The sequence below is a fragment of the Rhinoraja longicauda genome, chromosome 17, assembly GCF_053455715.1.
Source record: "Rhinoraja longicauda isolate Sanriku21f chromosome 17, sRhiLon1.1, whole genome shotgun sequence".
NCBI lineage: Eukaryota > Metazoa > Chordata > Chondrichthyes > Rajiformes > Arhynchobatidae > Rhinoraja > Rhinoraja longicauda.
In genome coordinates, this window is record NC_135969.1 from 37,153,316 (window position 1) to 37,170,006 (window position 16,691).

Sequence of the window (16,691 nt, forward strand, 5' to 3'; positions counted from 1 at the left end):
ACTGCCCATCTACTTACTGGCCTTCCTTGTCCCCTTCCTTGTGTCCCCCCTTGGGGGCCCCAGGCCTGTCGGGGCTGATTTCCTGATCTGATTTGCCCCTGATAGGACATTTGAGGAAACGTTCCCCCAAAGACATTTATTATTGGCATGGGATTCTCTGGCCTCTGCCTGGCTCTGTCATAGGACTCACTCTGCATCAGTGCATTGTTTATTTCTGCTGTTTCAGCCGGGTCTGTTGTTACTGTCAGCATTTTCTTTCCTTTTTCACGTTCTTTCTTTTTCAGCTCCTCTAGTTGCATTTGCATCACTTTTCTCTGCACCTCTTCTTGTTGGTCCACCAGTCTTTTTCTATCCTTACAATATTTGTCAACTGCATGAACCAGGTGGTCCCTGAACTGGGAGTGAGGTATGGTTGACAATCCCACCACTTCCTCCAGTCTGGACTTAACCGGAGGGAGCATCCGTGTCCCCCAGCGGGTCTCCCCTCAATGTCTTTGGGTCCACCTTGAGCGGGTAACAGTCTCTGAGGGCCTGTCATACCCTTGGTCTGACTAGGTCAAATGACTGGCCATCAATCATCGGGTTATTTGCGTTTTTTATTCCAGCCATTTCAAACAGCTCTGCGAATTTTGTGGTTCCCATTACCTTCACCAGTAGTGCCTTCAAATCTCCCATAGCCAATAATCGTCCCATAGTTTCCTCCTCAAAGGCCCTAATCCATTTTCCTGCCCCGTCATATATGTTGGGCAAGGTGTTTCTCAGCCCTTCTAGGTCTCGGGCCGCCCAAGGAATATACTGGGTTTGTCCTGCCTTTTTCAGAAGTAATGGCATCATTCTCCCCCTCAGTTCCTGTATCCCGTTTGCCATCTCTTGTTGTGGCTCTACCTGTATACTTTCCCACCTCATTCTTCTCTGGGCGTACCCCTGGCTTTCCTTTCTTTCTCTTTCCATATCTTTTTCCATCTCCCTCATCTCTATCTCTAAGCACTTTATGGATGCCTCTATTTCCCTTCTACACTCCCTTGTTCTTTCCCCATCACTTTCTAATTCTGCTTCATTCTCATAGTTTTGCCCTCTCTCTGATGCCTGCTGATTACTCGCCTGTGATTCTGCTTTGCTGTCTCCCTCATACTCCTCATTTGGTGCCTGACGGGTCTCATAAATCTTTCTGTCCCTGAGGTCCTGCAGCCTTTTGATGTCTGCTTCTAGTTCCCGTGCTTCTTGCTTCATCCTTTCCTTCTCTCGCTGCCCCCTTCTCTGTCTATATTCCTTTATGTCTTGCTCATCGTTCCAAGTTGTGACTTCTCCCTCTATCTCCACTATTCCCTTCAGCAAAGGACACTGCTTTATTCCGTCCTGGCTTGAATAGGGAGGGGGATACCCAGGGTCCCTTAGGCTGGGGTACAGAGTTGATTTTTTCTCCTGAAGCTCCTGACTTTCATGCTGTTTTTCGGGTTCTTCACCCTTGTTTGGGGTGGTATTCTTTTCCTGGTATGCTTTCCTCAGCCTTTCTCCTTCTATTCTAAACAATTTAAGCACGTCTAGTTCTTTTTCCTTTTTCGTTACTCGGGTTTCTGATTTATCTTTAGGCTTATAGTTCTTAATTAACACTTCCATTTCATCACACATATTTATATCAAATATAAATATATCAAAATTTATATCAAAATTTATATCATATTTATATCATTCCGTGGGCCATTTCGTAACCAATTTTTTCGTCCTTTTTTCCCATTTTTCAGAATTTTTTTAATATCCTCTTTGGATACGGGGAATTTCTTACTTAGTAGTTCAACTGCAGTTATTTTATTCATTGTACTCGTCTTATTTTAGTGCACTTGGTCAGTCAGTTTAAATGCAGTCCTTGTTCTCACTCCGTTCCGTCTTTATGGTCACTATACTACCTACTACGCTATTTCTATCTTCTACAGTTCTACTATATTCCTTGAATATTTTGCAATTTTATTATTTTTATGTTATCCAATTATTCCAATTCTTGTTCTGCCCGTACAAACCCCTACTCACTTAGGGCGGTATCCACAGATCCTCTGATCCTGCCCGTACAGACCCCTAGCTAACCAAAATGGTATCCACAGGACGCCTTATCTTACCTGTGCAGATCCCTAGTTAACTAGAGCGGTATCCACAGGACGTTTTATCCTGCCCGTCCAGACCCCTAGCCAACCAGAGTGGTATCCACAGGACGTCTTATCTTGCCCGTGCAGATCCCTAGTTGACTAGAGCGGTATCCACAGGATGCCTCGTCTATCCAGCCACCTATCCTCTTAGGGCGGTATCCACAAGGTCTTATTGACGTCACACAATCTTACTGGACTATTATCCACTTACCCCACTGCGCAGCCTTCTCCAGCAATCCTCCGGGTCTCCTTTTTTTAGAGTAATTTAACGATAGGTTCTGTTGGATCGGAGAGGCCCTTGGACCGCCTGGGCGCTCCTGTGCCACCAGTGGTCCCTGTTTTCAACAGGCTATTAGTCCAAATAAAGCGGAAAACTGCCTACCTTTTTTTTTTTGCGGGTGGCCACCCTTTTTCCTGTTGTCCCGGGGAGCCCCTGACGGGCTTGGAAGCGCCTTTAGCTTGTCGTCCATGATTGAACGGGCCTCTTTCCGATCCTGCCGACTACGCCAATTTTGTCGTGGTTACTGGTGTTCAAAATGAAGCAGATGACACGGAGAATTCTTCAAGAAGCTAAAAGCCTTTATTTGCAAACAACGGCTGGAACAATCAGGATGTCAACCATCTGACTGCCCACTTAGTACATCGGGCAGTCTATATTTATAGGATTATTCCAAACCTTATCTTCTTTACATTACCTCATACCCACACTCCTTTCTTCAGTCATTCATTTCTTTGCAGTCACCCGTCTGTCCCGCCACCATTAAATCCCATTCAGTAATTTATCCTTATCTCAATGCTCACATCCCTTCATACTTCGCCTCCCTTATTTCCCTGCTAGTCCATCCCTCACATCCATTCATCTCCCCAAGGCCTATGTCTTTCTTTATCTGCCACCATTATCTTCTATTCTGGTTCATCCATCATTCCAACTCATATGTTTCTCCTCCTCGCTCCACCATTAATTATCCGCCTGAGCAGAGCATTTACAGACAGGTGTCAAGGGTAAGGAATGTCTAGAGAGCCTTAATTAGTTACAGAGAGGTGCCTAATGCCTAAGTAGTTACAAACCTTAAACAACAATGTTTAATGTATAAAATAATATCGTAACAATGTCTAATGTATAAAATAATATCGTATTATCTCCCATACAGGTAGACTGGGAAAATCAGGTTGGTACTGGACCCCAGGAAATGGAGTTTGTGGAGTGTCTCCGAGATGGATTCTTAGAACAGCTTGTACTGGAGCCTACCAGGGAGAAGGCAATTCTGGATTTAGTGTTGTGTAATGAACCAGATCTGATAAAGGGAACTCAAGGTAAAAGAGCCATTAGGAGGCAGTGATCACAATATGATACGTTTTACTCCACAAATTGAGAGGGAGAAGGGAAAATCGGAAGTGTCAGTATTACAGTATAGCAAAGGGGATTACAGAGGCAAGAGGCAGCAGCTGGCCAGATTTGACTGGAAGGAGGCCCTAGCGGGGAAGACGGTGGAACAGCAATGGCAGGTATTCCTGGGAATAATGCAGAAGTTGCAGGATCAATTTATCCCAAAGAGGAGGAAAGATTCTAAGGGGAGTAAGAGGCACCCGTGGCTGACAAGGGAAGTCAAGGACAGCATAAAAATAAAAGAGAAGAAGTAGAACATAGCAAAGAAGATTGGGAAGCCAGAAGATTGGGACTCTTTTAAAGAGCAACAGAAGATAACTAAAAAGGGAATACGGGAAGAAAAGATGAGGTACGAGGGTAAACTAGCCAATAATATAAAGGAGGATAGTAAAAGCTTTTTTAGGTATGTGAAAAGGAAAAAAATAGTCAAGGCAAATGTGGGTCCCTTGAAGACAGAAGCAGGGGAATTTATTATGGGGAACAAGGAAATGGCAGACGAGTTGAACCGCTACTTTGCATCTGTCTTCACTAAGGAAGATACAAACAATCTCCCAGATATTCTTGTGGACATCAGTGGTGGAGAAGATGCTGGAGTCAATTATAAAAGATGAAATTGCGGAGCATTTGGATAGTAGTAACAGGATCATTCCGAGTCAGCATGGATTTATGAAGGGGAAATCATGCTTGACTAATATTCTGGAATTTTTTGAGGATGTAACTAGGAAAATTGACTGGGGAGAGCCGGTGGATGTAGTGTACCTTGACTTTCAGAAAGCCTTCGACAAGGTCCCACATAGGAGATTAGTGGGCAAAATTAGAGCACATGGTATTGGGGGTAGGGTACTGACATGGATAGAAAATTGGTTGGCAGACAGAAAGCAAAGAATAGGGATAAATGGGTCCCTTTCAGAATGACAGGCAGTGACCAGCAAGGTTCGGTGCTGGGACTGCAGCTATTTACAATATACATTAATGACTTGGATGAAGGGATTAAAAGTACCATTAGGAAATTTGCAGATGATACAAAGCTGGGTGGCAGTGTGAACTGTGAGGACGATGCTATGAGGTTGCAGGGGGACTTGGACAGGTTGTGTGAATGGGCGGATGCATGGCAGATGCAGTTTAATGTGGATAAGTGTGAGGTTATCCACTTTGGTGGTAAGAATAGGAAGGCAGATTATTATCTGAATGGTGTCAAGTTAGGAAAAGGGGACGTACAATGAGATCTGGGTGTCCTAGTGCATGAGTCACTGAAAGGAAGCATGCAGGTCCAGCAGGCAGTGAAGAAAGCCAATGGAATGTTGGCCTTCATAACAAGAGGAGTTGAGTATAGGAGCAAAGAGGTCCTTCTGAAGTTGTATAGGGCCCTAGTGAGACCGCACCTGGAGTACTGTGTGCAGTTTTGGTCTCCAAATTTGAGGAAGGATATTCTTGCTATTGAGGGCGTGCAGCGTAGTTTTACTAGGTTAATTCTCGGAATGGCGGGACTGTCATATGTTGAAAGACTGGAGCGACTAGGCTTGTATACACTGGAATTTAGAAGGATGAGAGGGGATCTTATCGAAACATATAAGATTATTAAGGGGTTGGACACGTTAGAGGCAGGAATCATATTCCCAATGTTGGGGGAGTCCAGAACCAGGGGCCATAGTTTAAGAATAAGGGGTAGCCCATTTAGAACGGAGATGAGGAAAACCTTTTTCAGTCAAAGTTGTAAATCTGTGGAATTCTCTGCCTCAGAAGGCAGTGGAGGCCAATTCTCTGAATGCATTCAAGAGAGAGCTAGATGGAGCTCTTAAGGACAGCGGAGTCATGGGGTATGGGGAGAAGGCAGGAATGGGGTACTGATTGAGAATGATCAGCCATGATCACATTGAATGGTGGTGCTGGCTCGAAGGGCCAAATGGCCTACTCCTGCACCTTTTGTCTATTGTTTCGGTTCCAGTTTGGACTGCCAATGGCTATTAAAAAATAATATGAATGAGATATTTCAAGCAAAGATACTAGAGGTACAAGATAGACCCACTCGACCCTAAAAACCGTAGTAGGGTTTTTACCTACTAAAAGCCATTTTAGTAGGCAGAAACATTAAAAAAGAAAAATAACAATACTCTGTGAATTTATAGATAAGTTATATTCTGCATTTTAATGGTATCATCAAACATAATTATTCCTCTAGTACCTTTGATTTCAAGTTAGAAAATATAATCTGTTTTTGAATTTTATAATGAAGTCTCCGCAGAGACTGTCAAAAATTGCCATTGCCGACTATATTTCAAGTCGTCATAGCGGGGTATTGGGAAAAGTTTTCAATAAGCAATAATCGCGCCTCGGATAAACCTCATCGGCTACGATACTGCCACTGCGCAAAGCTACCGATAAACCGGCTCGGAGCCCCTGTCTCGCAGATGCATACACTTCTCAGTCACAGCGAACAGATTACTCCTTGCGGTACAGAAGTGTTACATAGTTTATAATAGAGTTTATCTCTATATATATATATATCACATTACTACTTAGATATCTGTATTGGAAACATTTAAACTAACAAATAAAGATAAAGAGAAGGATTATGGGATGTACGTATGCTAATCGTGTACGTTGCGTCACGAGGAATCGAGGTCACGTAATACGCAGGGATCGTTGGCTTGTTTGAAGAGTTGGTTTAAAGTTCAACGACGGACCTATTATAGGTCAGTATAAGACAATAACTGCAGATGCTGGTACAAATCGAAGGTGTTTATTCACAAAATGCTGGAGTAACTCAGCAGGTCAGGCAGCATCTCAGGAGAGAAGGAATGGGTGACGTTTCGGGTCGAGACCCTCCTTCAGACTGATGTCAGGGGGGCGGGACAAAGGAAGGATATAGGTGGAGACAGGAAGATAGAGGGAGATCTGGGAAGGAGGAGGGGAAGAGAGGGACAGAGGAACTATCTAAAGTGGGAGAAGTCGATGTTCATACCAGGACACATTTACCCCCTCCCCCCCTAAAAATAGTTAAATAACAAGCAGTGCATGCTGTGTCAGTCTGAAGCAGGGTCTCGACCCGAAACGTCACCCATTCCTTCTCTCCTGAGATGCTGCCTGTCCCGCTGAGTTATTCCAACATTTTGTGTCGACCAGTGCGTGATGGGAGTGCGGGGCAAGGATTCATACGCAGATTGGGGGGCATTGTATGCGGTGCGTGCTGGGAGTGCGGGGCATGGGGCCGCGATGCGTGGTGGGAGTGCGGGGCAAGAGCATGCGCAGATTTCGAGTGCGGGGCATTGTATGCTGTGCGTGCTGGGAGTGCGGGGCATGGGGCCGCGGTGCGTGATGGGAGTGCGGGGCAAGGGAATGCGCAGATTGGGAGTGCGGGGCATGGGGTCGCGGTGCATGCAGGGAGTGCGGGGCAAGGGTTCATACGCAGATTGGGAGTGTGGGGCATTGTGTGCTGGGAGTGCGGGGCATGGGGCCGCGATGCGTGATGGGAGTGCGGGGCATGGGGCCGCGATGCGTGATGGGAGTGCGGGGCAAGGGTTCATACGCAGATTGGGAGTGCGGGGCATTGTGTGCTGGGAGTGCGGGGCATTGTGTGCTGGGAGTGTGGGGCATTGTGCGCTGGGAGTGCGGGGCATGGGGCCGCGATGCGTGATGGGAGTGCGGGGCATGGGTTCATGCTCAGTGTGCGTGAGAGACGAAGTGCTGGGCAGGGGCATGCGCAGTGGGGGCTGGTTGAGCGCGTCATCGCTGCTACGTGGAGAGCTGCCGGAGACGGAGCCGGAGACTCGCAATCAACGGCCTCACCGGGCGTGGAGCCTGCCTGCTGGCTGGCTGATTAGCGGGCGGACTGACGGACGGGGGAGACAGCAGCGGCGGCTGTCGGTGGATCCGCCGCGGGGCCTCTGCCTTGGCCTCCGTGCCGGATCCGCCTCACGCCATGAGCTGGTTCAACACGTCGCATCTGTCGAGCTTCGCCAAGCAGGCGCTGTCGCAAGCGCAGAAGTCCATCGACAGGGTGCTGGACATCCAGGAGGACGAGGGCGGGCCCTGGGTGGCCGCCGGCGGTGTTGGGGGCGGCGCGGCCGGGTACCAACAAGGTACGGAGCTCCCCCCCTCAGCCGGGCCCAGAGCCGCTCCGCTCCGCTCTCCCCGTCTCTCCCGTCCAGCGAGGGAGGCTGTCCCGCTGAGTTACTGCAGCTTTTTGTGTCCAACAAAAAGCCGGGTTGATCCCTTCCACCTACAGCTCAAGGATCTTGTGTGCAATTCTGGCCGTCACTTTCGCTCGTGAAGGCGGATGCATTAAAAACGTGAAGTTTTGGGTAGAATGCAGAAGAGGTGTGGTCTTTCGAAAGGATTACAAGAGATGTGTGAGGGCTTTGGAGAGATTATAGGACAGGTGGGAAGGGTTTGGAGATATCAGAGAGATGTTGATGCTTTGGAGAGGACGCAGTCAGGATGCGAAGACTTTGGAGTGAGTATAAGAGAGGTGTGGAGGCTTTGAAGAGGGTATAGTACAGACGTGAAGGCTTTGGGAGGATACAGGAGAGATGTGGAGGCCTTGGAGAGGATGAGGGAGACATTTATCAGAATGACACAAGAGACTGCTGATGCTGGAAACTTGATCAAAAAGCAAACTTCTGGAGTAACTCGGTGAGTCAGGCAGCATCTACAGGGAAATTGACAGCGTTTTGGGTTGGGACCCTTCTTCAGATTCAGGATGTGTGTGATGTTTCCAGGCTGTAGATGGGAAGGGACTAGATATGGGATGGAGTTGAGGGGATGAGTTTGGAGGGGCAGGTGGAAACATTGGCCTATTAGGGCATTCCTGTTTGTGGATTTTGGCTAGGAGATAGAACTTGGCAGTGTGGAGTAGGGAGCTCTGTCAGGTTGGCAGCTGTGGAGGGGAGATTGCCAGAAGTGATGAGATCTGTTGTTTGGGAAATGTCACTGATGTTTGTTAGCAGGGTCATGGTAATGGGGTAGGTATGAGGAGGATCTAAGACCTAATGCTCAAAGAAAGGTTTTGATCTGAAACCATTTCTTCCCACAATTATTGCTTGGCCCCCCTGAGTTCTTCCAGCAGTGTGCTTTAAAAAAAAATCAGAATGATTCCTGAGATGTGCCTTGTGGATGGACTGGATAGGCCAGGGTTGTCCCCTTTAATAGATAAGGTCTGTGAGAGGTACTTTTAGTTGTGAAGTAATTAGATAGAGTAGATTGAGTGAAATACTTCCCTGAGAGGAACTTGTCGATGAAGAATGACAGCGATTGGCAAAAGAGCAGGAAGAAAAATGTATTTGTTTACATTATTAGTCATTAATGTCTACAGTAGTTCTGGAGGCAGCAGTGCAGGCATATTCAATTGCATTGTTCTTAAGGGAGTTGAATGAGTGATGAGAGCAAATTTACAGGCATGTTATGACAGGCAAAGCAAAGGATTATTCTGTGATTCTGTAATATTTCTGCCTTCTTCCATCTCTCAAAACCTTCATGAAGGTATTTATTCACAAAATGCTTGAGTAACTCAGCAGGTCAGGCAGCATCTCTGGAGAGAAGGAATGGGTGACGTTTCGGGTCGAGACTCTTCTTCAGACTAATGTCAGGGGGGCGGGACAAAAGAAGGATTTAGGTGGAGACAGGAAGATAGAGGAAGAACTGGGAAGAGGGAGAGAGGGACAGAGAAACTATCTAAAGTTGGAGAAGTCAATGTTTGCAGCCCAGCGGTATGAACATTGACTTCTCCAACTTTAGATAGTTCCTCTGTCCCTCTCTTCCCCTCCCATTTCCCAGTTCTCCCTCTATCTTGTCCTGTAAACCAGCAGCTGCAGTTCCTTGTTTAACTCAAACTCTGTTTCCCTATATTTCTCTCCAAAATTGTAGCTATGTCATGCTTTTTTAAAAAAACAACAATTTCCTTGTTTAATATTTACTAATGACATACAAGATCATTTTATTCTTTGAGCCAATTCCAGCTCTCTGAGCAAATCTATTATGGCAGTCTCCCATCTTATTTCCCTGTAACCTATTCTCTTTTGTGCCCAAGAACTTCTCAGATTCCTACGCTCGGGATAATTTACAGTAACCAATTATAACCTACCAACCAGCACATCTTTGGGCTGTTAGAGCAAACTAGAGCACCTGGGGATAATTCCTGTGGTCACAGCAAGAATCTGCAGACCACGCAGATCAGGATTGAATCTTGGTTGCGGGAGCATTTTCTACTGTGCCGTGTTCTAACATACGCAGGGCTACAGGATTGCTCACTTTTAATGAGTTGCTTACAAGTCATCAAGTAATGCTGTACCCAGTATTAGCTTCAACATGCCTGCAATTCAAGACAATCAAGTCAAGAATGTTTTATTGTTGTCGTATTTCCCGAAATGGAACAATGAAATTTTAACTTGCAGCAGCATAACAGATATGTACAGTATTAAAAAGGAACTGCTGAATGCTGGTTTATAGCAAAGATAGACACAAAATCAAGCTATGACGGAAATATTTCAAACGTCATTAGAAACAGGGATGGTGCCGGAAGATTGGCGCATTGCGCATGTTGTGCCTTTGTTTAAAAAAGGTTCTAAAAGTAAACCTAGCAATTATAGACCTATTAGTTTGACGTCTGTGGTGGGAAAATTAAAGGAAAAGATACTTAGGGACAATATATATAATTATTTGGATAATCAAGGCCTGATTAGAAACAGTCAACATGGATTTGTGCCTGGAAGGTCATGTTTGACTAATCTTCTTGAATTTTTTGAAGAGGTTACCAGGGAAATTGATAAGGGCAAGGCTGTGGATGTTGTCTATATGGACTTCAGTAAGGCATTTGACAAGGTTCCACATGGAAGGTTGATTAAGAAGGTTAAATCGTTGGGTATTAATAGTGAGGTTGCAAGATGGATTCAACAATGGCTGAATGGGAGATACCAGAGGGTAACGGTTGACAATTGTATGTCAGGTTGGAGGCCAGTGTCTAGTGGAGTGCCCCAAGGATCTGTGTTGGGTCCACTGTTGTTTGTCATTTACATTAATGATCTGGATGATGGTGTGGCAAATTGGATTAGTAAATATGCAGATGATACTAAGATAGGTGGTGTAGTTAATAATGAAGTAGAGTTTCAAAGTCTACAGAGAGACTTGGGCCTTTTGGAAGGGTGGGCTGAAAGATGGCAGATGGAGTTTAATGCTGATAAGTGTGAGGTGCTGCATTTTGGTAGGACAAATCAAAATAGGACGTACAGGGTAAATGGTAGGGAATTGAGGAATGCAGTGGAACAGAGGGATCTGGGAATAACTGTGCATTGTTCCCTGAAGGTGGAATCTCATGTGGATAGGGTGGTGAAGAAGGCGTTTGGTATGCTTGTCTTTATAAATCAGAGCATCGAGTATAGAAGTTGGGATGTAATGTTGAAATTGTATAGGGCATTGGTGAGGCCAAATCTGGAGTATGGTGTGCAGTTCTGGTCGCCGAATTATAGGAAGGATGTCGACAAAATGGAGAGGGTACAGAGGAGATTTACTAGAATGTTGCCTGGGTTTCAGCACTTAGGCTACAGAGAGAGGTTGAACAGGTTGGGTCTTTATTCTTTGGAGCGTAGAAGGTTGAGGGGGGACTTGATAGAGGTTTTTAAAATTTTGAGAGGGACGGACAGAGTTGACGTGGGTAGGCTTTTCCCTTTGAGAGTGGGGAAGATTCCAACAAGGGGACATAGCTTCAGAATTGAGGGACAAAGGTTTAGGGGTAACATGAGGGGGAACTTCTTTACTCAGAGGGTTGTGGCTGTATGGAATGGGCTTCCGGTGGAAGTGGTGGAGGCTGGCTCGATTTTATTATTTAAGAGTAAATTGGATAGGTATATGGATAGGAGGGGATTGGAGGGTTATGGTCTGAGTGCAGGTAGATGAGACTAGGTCAGGGAGAATGGTCGGCGTGGACTGGTAGGGCCGGACAGGCCTGTTTCCATGCTGTAGTTGTTGTATGTTATATGTTATATGTTATATATGTTATAAAATGCTGGAGTAACTCAGTGGGTCAGACAGCATCTCTGGAGCAAATGGATAGGTGATGTTTTGGGTCAGGAAAAGGGTTCCTAAACGTCACCTTTTTATCCAGAGATGCTGCCTGACCTGTTGAGTTACTCCAACTTTTTGTATGTATCTTTGATGTAAACATAGTACTCTGTAAACACCATAATAAACAACAAAAAATGTTCCACCCATCTATATGCTTCTATCCACCCTTTAAACAGCTAATTATTTTGGCTGTGCTGAGAGCATACAATCATTTTAGTTAGCTGCTACATTTTTTCCACATCTGCAATGCGCTCAGTTCTCCATGAATGTCCTACTGTTCTTGTTTTGACATTTCCTGTCTAGATTACGATCAACATCTGAAACTTTGATTATTTCTGCCACCAGATGGCATCTGCTGATAACCAAAATGAAAATTTAAAAAAAAAAACTGCAGATGCTGGAAATTTGAAAAATAAACAGAAAATGCTGGAAGGACTCAGCAGGTCAGGCAGCACCTGTAGAAGGTGAAGCGGTTTGAGTCTCCGACCCTGCATCTGAACTGGGAAAGAGAAAACCGTGTAATGCATGTTGTTTACCTTTTGTCTAGGTTTAGGTTTATTGTCATATGTACCAAAGGGAGAAAACCGTTTAGTCTTCTGTGGCAGAGAACAATGTGGAGAACAAAGGGATTTATTCACAAAATGCTGGAGTAACTCAGCAGGTCAGGCAGCATCTCGGGAGAGAAGGAATGGGTGACGTTTCGGGTCGAGACCCTTCTTCAGAGACAAAGGGTATATCTTTGATAGATATAATAAGCTTAATATGGCAATTAAGTTGCAAATTATTTATTTGACTGGGTATTATGTTACAACATAGAAGAAGAACAAGAACAGGCCGCTATGTCTGTGCCGATCGTGATGCCAAGACCATCTCTGTCTACCAGCCCATAATTCATATCCCTCCACTCCCTGCATATCCACATGCCTTCCAAAATGCCTCATAAATGCCACTATCATATTTGCCTTGGCCACCAGCTGGCTGGGATAGTGGGTGCAGGGGGTGTTTCTGTGCTGAGGGAGCTGACCAATACCAAGAGGCGCCCATCCAGTGTTTTACGAATGCTCTAATGGAAAGGCTGTTTGTTCGGATTACATCCTGCATGTTTACATGTTGAAATGCAAGTAAACTATACCCCAAAAAGAATCAGGTATAATCTTACTGATTCTCCTTATGAAATGTTAAATGTTTTTAAAAATCTGTATGAAAAAAACATAGCTAATGCTAGTATCATCCACCGACACGCTGCATGACACATGCACTGTAAAGGATCTTGCAGAGGCCAACGACGTGGCACTAAAATTTGCTCGCTATTGGCAAACAGTTGTGTGATGACACGAATAAATAAAATCCACCGAAAGCAAATTGGTGGAAATAAATGCCTGCAAACTTGCTGAATGTTATTTTTGTGTTTCCTTAAGCATTGCCAATATATATGGTCCCCAGTGAGAACAAACTTTAAATCCTGAAAATAAACTCTTTGTGCTCATCCACAAAACCTCATTTGTAGCACAGGGGGAAATGAAGTAGTTCCACCATGGTTGTATAATATTAGGGCTAATTCTTATTCTGGATGCCTGCCCTTCTGTGTTCAGATTTCAAGTGACCAGCAGTTTTATTAAAAAGAGATGGCTTCTGCTTCTATTCTATTGGGCATTGAGTTTCCACCCATCCAAATCAATTGGTCGAAAGTAATTCTGATTGCCTGCTGCTCTAACATGCTCCTTGTTAAACCCATATTAAATGAAGCAAGACGTGTAAATCCACACTATTGAGACAATTTATTATTTGTTACATCTGGATTAAATTCAGTTATGAAATAGTTTCCTGTATGCTCTCCAGTAGCTTCAAACTCTTCTGTAATGTGGTGGTTGCAATTATATGTAGAACTGCGGCACAGTGGTGCAGCTGGTAGAGCTGCTGCCTCACAGAACGAGAGACCCAGCATCGATCCAGACCGGGTACAGTCTGTGTGATGTTTGCACGTTCTCCCTGTGACACTGTGGGATTCCTCTGTGTGCTCCGATTTCCTCCCACATCCCAAAAAACGTGCAGGCTGGTAGATCAATTGACTTTGTAAATTGCCCCGAGTATGTGTGATAAGAAACTGGGATAACATAAAGCTAGTGTGAATGGGTGATCGATGGTCAGCAAGGGCTTGGTGGGCAGAAGGGCCTGTTTCCACGCTGTATCTCTTAATTCTCTAAACTGACGTCTGACTAATCTTTTGTATATTTCTGACATGACATCCAGGGTTTTCTGTACCTTGGCATAAAAACAATGTATCCTGTTGCTTTAGCCAACTTGTGCTGCCTTTGGTTATTCTGGTGACCATCTGTTTTATATCCCCAACCCCCTCCCCGTCTTGTCTGCATCTCCACTCACCATCAAATGCACGCTCAACATCTTTCAGGAATTAATTCTATTGGTGCCATTGACACCTTGCTGAAGTCTGTGCTTTCTTTAATACTTGACCAATTTTTGCATCGTAAGCAAATGTCTCTTGCGTGTAAATCTAAATCCATGATTTATTTCACACAAAAAAACACGTTGAGCTTTCTCCTTCCTTCCTGTCATCCAGCTACCTTTGGCTTGAACTTGCAATTTTCCTTTGGAACATGTTCAGTTTTCTGACCACTCTTCCATATTTATGTTGACAATGTTGAATACAGAGAGCAGATGACATTGCAGAAGGAAAACGCAATTTAGTTTTCTTAATTAATAGATAATACTCTCAGTCAAAATCAATACGATTGTGGAAGCCATTCTAATATCACAATCTATGGCAACGCATTAGAGAGCACTGTTCACTTACAGAAGATAAGCAATTTATATATTTAGAACATACAGTCAGTCCTTCAGCCCAAATTGTCCATGCCGACCAAGATGTCCCATCTACACAAGTCCACCTGCCTGCATTTGCCCCTCTAAACCTGCCCAATCCATGTACCCGTTCAAATGTCTTTTAAATGTTATAGTACCTGCCTCAACTACCCCTCTGGCAGCTTGTTCCATATAGCCACCCACTCTGCGAACATGGAACACCTCGGCACAAGAACAGACCCCCTCAACCCACAATGCCTGTGCCGAACATGATGCCAAAATTCCTGAGCTCAATGATGCATCACCAGAATTCCCGCCCTTGTCAAAGAAAGTTATGTTTATTCAGTGCTTGAGGCAATGTTGTCTAAGTTTAATGCCTGGTAGCTATTGCAGTTAATCTCCTCTGGGATACCAGAATACAGAATACAGAATACAGACCCTTTATTTGTCATTCGGTACCGAGGTACCGAACGAAATTACGTTACCAGCAGTCACACAAAAAAAGAAACACAAGACACACAACCCCAACACAAACATCTATCACAGTGACTCCAAACACCCCCTCACTGTGATGGAGGCAACAAAACTTCCGCTCTCTTCCCCCAGCCCAAGTCCCCGCGGCCGAGCCGCACCGGGCGCTGAAACATCCCGCGGCCGACCGTTACCAGTATTAGTAACGCAGTTCTGCTCTACTCTCTATTAAGAGAAGACTGGCTAAAGTTTGTGATGATTAAAGGGTAACCCTGCGGGCAGTATTAACCCTCGCCGTCAAATGTCGCATGAACAAATGCACTTTTTGACGTGTGTTGGAAGGAACTGCAGATCAAGGATAGTGTGTTGGAAGGAACTGCAGATCAAGGATGTTATGTTGCCTCAAAACAGCCAAGTCAGGAATCAAAGTTAAGATCTCAAAACAGGAAGCATTTATCATGCTTCCTTTTTAATTGCAGATTATTAGAAACCTTACAGAAACAACCAATAAGCTGATTTGAACAGGCCATTCTAGACTGGGTATTGAGTAATGAGGAAGGGTTAGTTAGCAGTCTTCTTGTGCGAGGCCCCTTGGGCAAGAGTGATCATAATATGGTAGAGTTCTTCATTAGGATGGAGAGTGACAAAGTCGATACAGAAACAAGTGTTCTGAACTTAAAGAAAGGTGACTTTGAGGGTATGAGGCGTGAATTGTCCAAGATAGACTGGCGATTGATGCTGAAAGGGTTGACGGTGGACATGCAATGGAAGGCATTTAAAGGTCGCATGGATGAACTACAACAAGTGTTCATCCCAGTTTGGCAAAAGAACAAACCAGGAAAAAGGTAGTGCATCCGTGGCTAACAAGGGAAATCAAGGATAGTATTAAAACAAAAGATGAAGCATACAGATTAGCCAGAAAAAGTAGCATACCAGAGGACTGGGAGAAATTCAGAGTCCAGCAGAGGAGGACAAAGGGCTTAATTAGGAAAGGGAAAATAGACTATGAGGGAAAACTGGCAAGGAACATAAAAACAGACTGCAAAAGCTTTTATAGATATGTCAAGAGAAAAAGATTAGTTAAGGCAAATGTAGGTCCCTTGCAGTCAGAAACAGGTGAATTGATCATAGGGAACAAGGAGATGGCAGACCAATTGAACAAATACTTTGGTTCTGTCTTCACTAAGGAAGACATAAACCGTCTGCCGGAAATAGCGGGGGACCGGTGGTCTAATGAGATGGAGGAACTGAGGGAAATCCAGGTTAGTCGGGAAGTGGTGTTAGGTAAATTAAATGGATTAAAGGCAGATAAATCCCCAGGGCCAGATAGGCTGCATCCCAGAGTGCTTAAGGAAGTAGCCTCAGAAATAGTGGATGCATTAGTGATAATTTTTCAAAACTCTTTAGATTCTGGAGTAGTTCCTGAGGACTGGAGGGTAGCTAATGTAACCCCACTTTTTAAAAAGGGAGGGAGAGAGAAAACGGGGAATTATAGACCAGTTAGCCTAACATCGGTAGTGGGGAAAATGCTAGAGTCAGTTATTAAAGATGTGATAGCATCACATTTGGAAAGTGGTGAAATCATCGGACAAAGTCAGCATGGATTTACCAAAGGCAAATCGTGTCTGACGAATCTTATAGAATTTTTCGAGGATGTAACTAGTAGAGTGGATAAGGGAGAACCAGTCGATGTGTTATATCTGGACTTTCAGAAGGCCTTCGACAAGGTCCCACATAGGAGATTGGTGTACAAACTTAAAGCACACGGTATTGAGGGTTCAGTTTTGAGGTGGATAGAAAATTGGTTGGCGGACAGGAAG

General features: G+C 44.7%; 1 protein-coding gene and 1 non-coding gene across 4 annotated transcripts in view; one reads left to right on the forward strand and one right to left on the reverse strand.

The window, feature by feature from the left end:
* Nucleotides 1-5,758: 5,758 nt before the first annotated feature.
* LOC144602018 (U4 spliceosomal RNA) lies at nucleotides 5,759-5,899 on the reverse strand. Its single transcript, XR_013548405.1, has one exon. It is a non-coding gene; the product is annotated as a U4 spliceosomal RNA (small nuclear RNA).
* A 1,309-nt stretch (nucleotides 5,900-7,208) lies between these two features.
* tmf1 (TATA element modulatory factor 1) overlaps nucleotides 7,209-16,691 on the forward strand; it is a 37,664-nt gene continuing 28,181 nt past the window's right edge. For all 3 annotated transcript variants that reach the window (XM_078414523.1, XM_078414525.1, XM_078414524.1), the window contains exon 1: nucleotides 7,209-7,604. In XM_078414523.1, coding sequence (XP_078270649.1) covers nucleotides 7,445-7,604 — 160 coding nt within the window. In that variant the 5' untranslated portion in view covers nucleotides 7,209-7,444. The remainder of the gene's footprint in view (nucleotides 7,605-16,691) is intronic.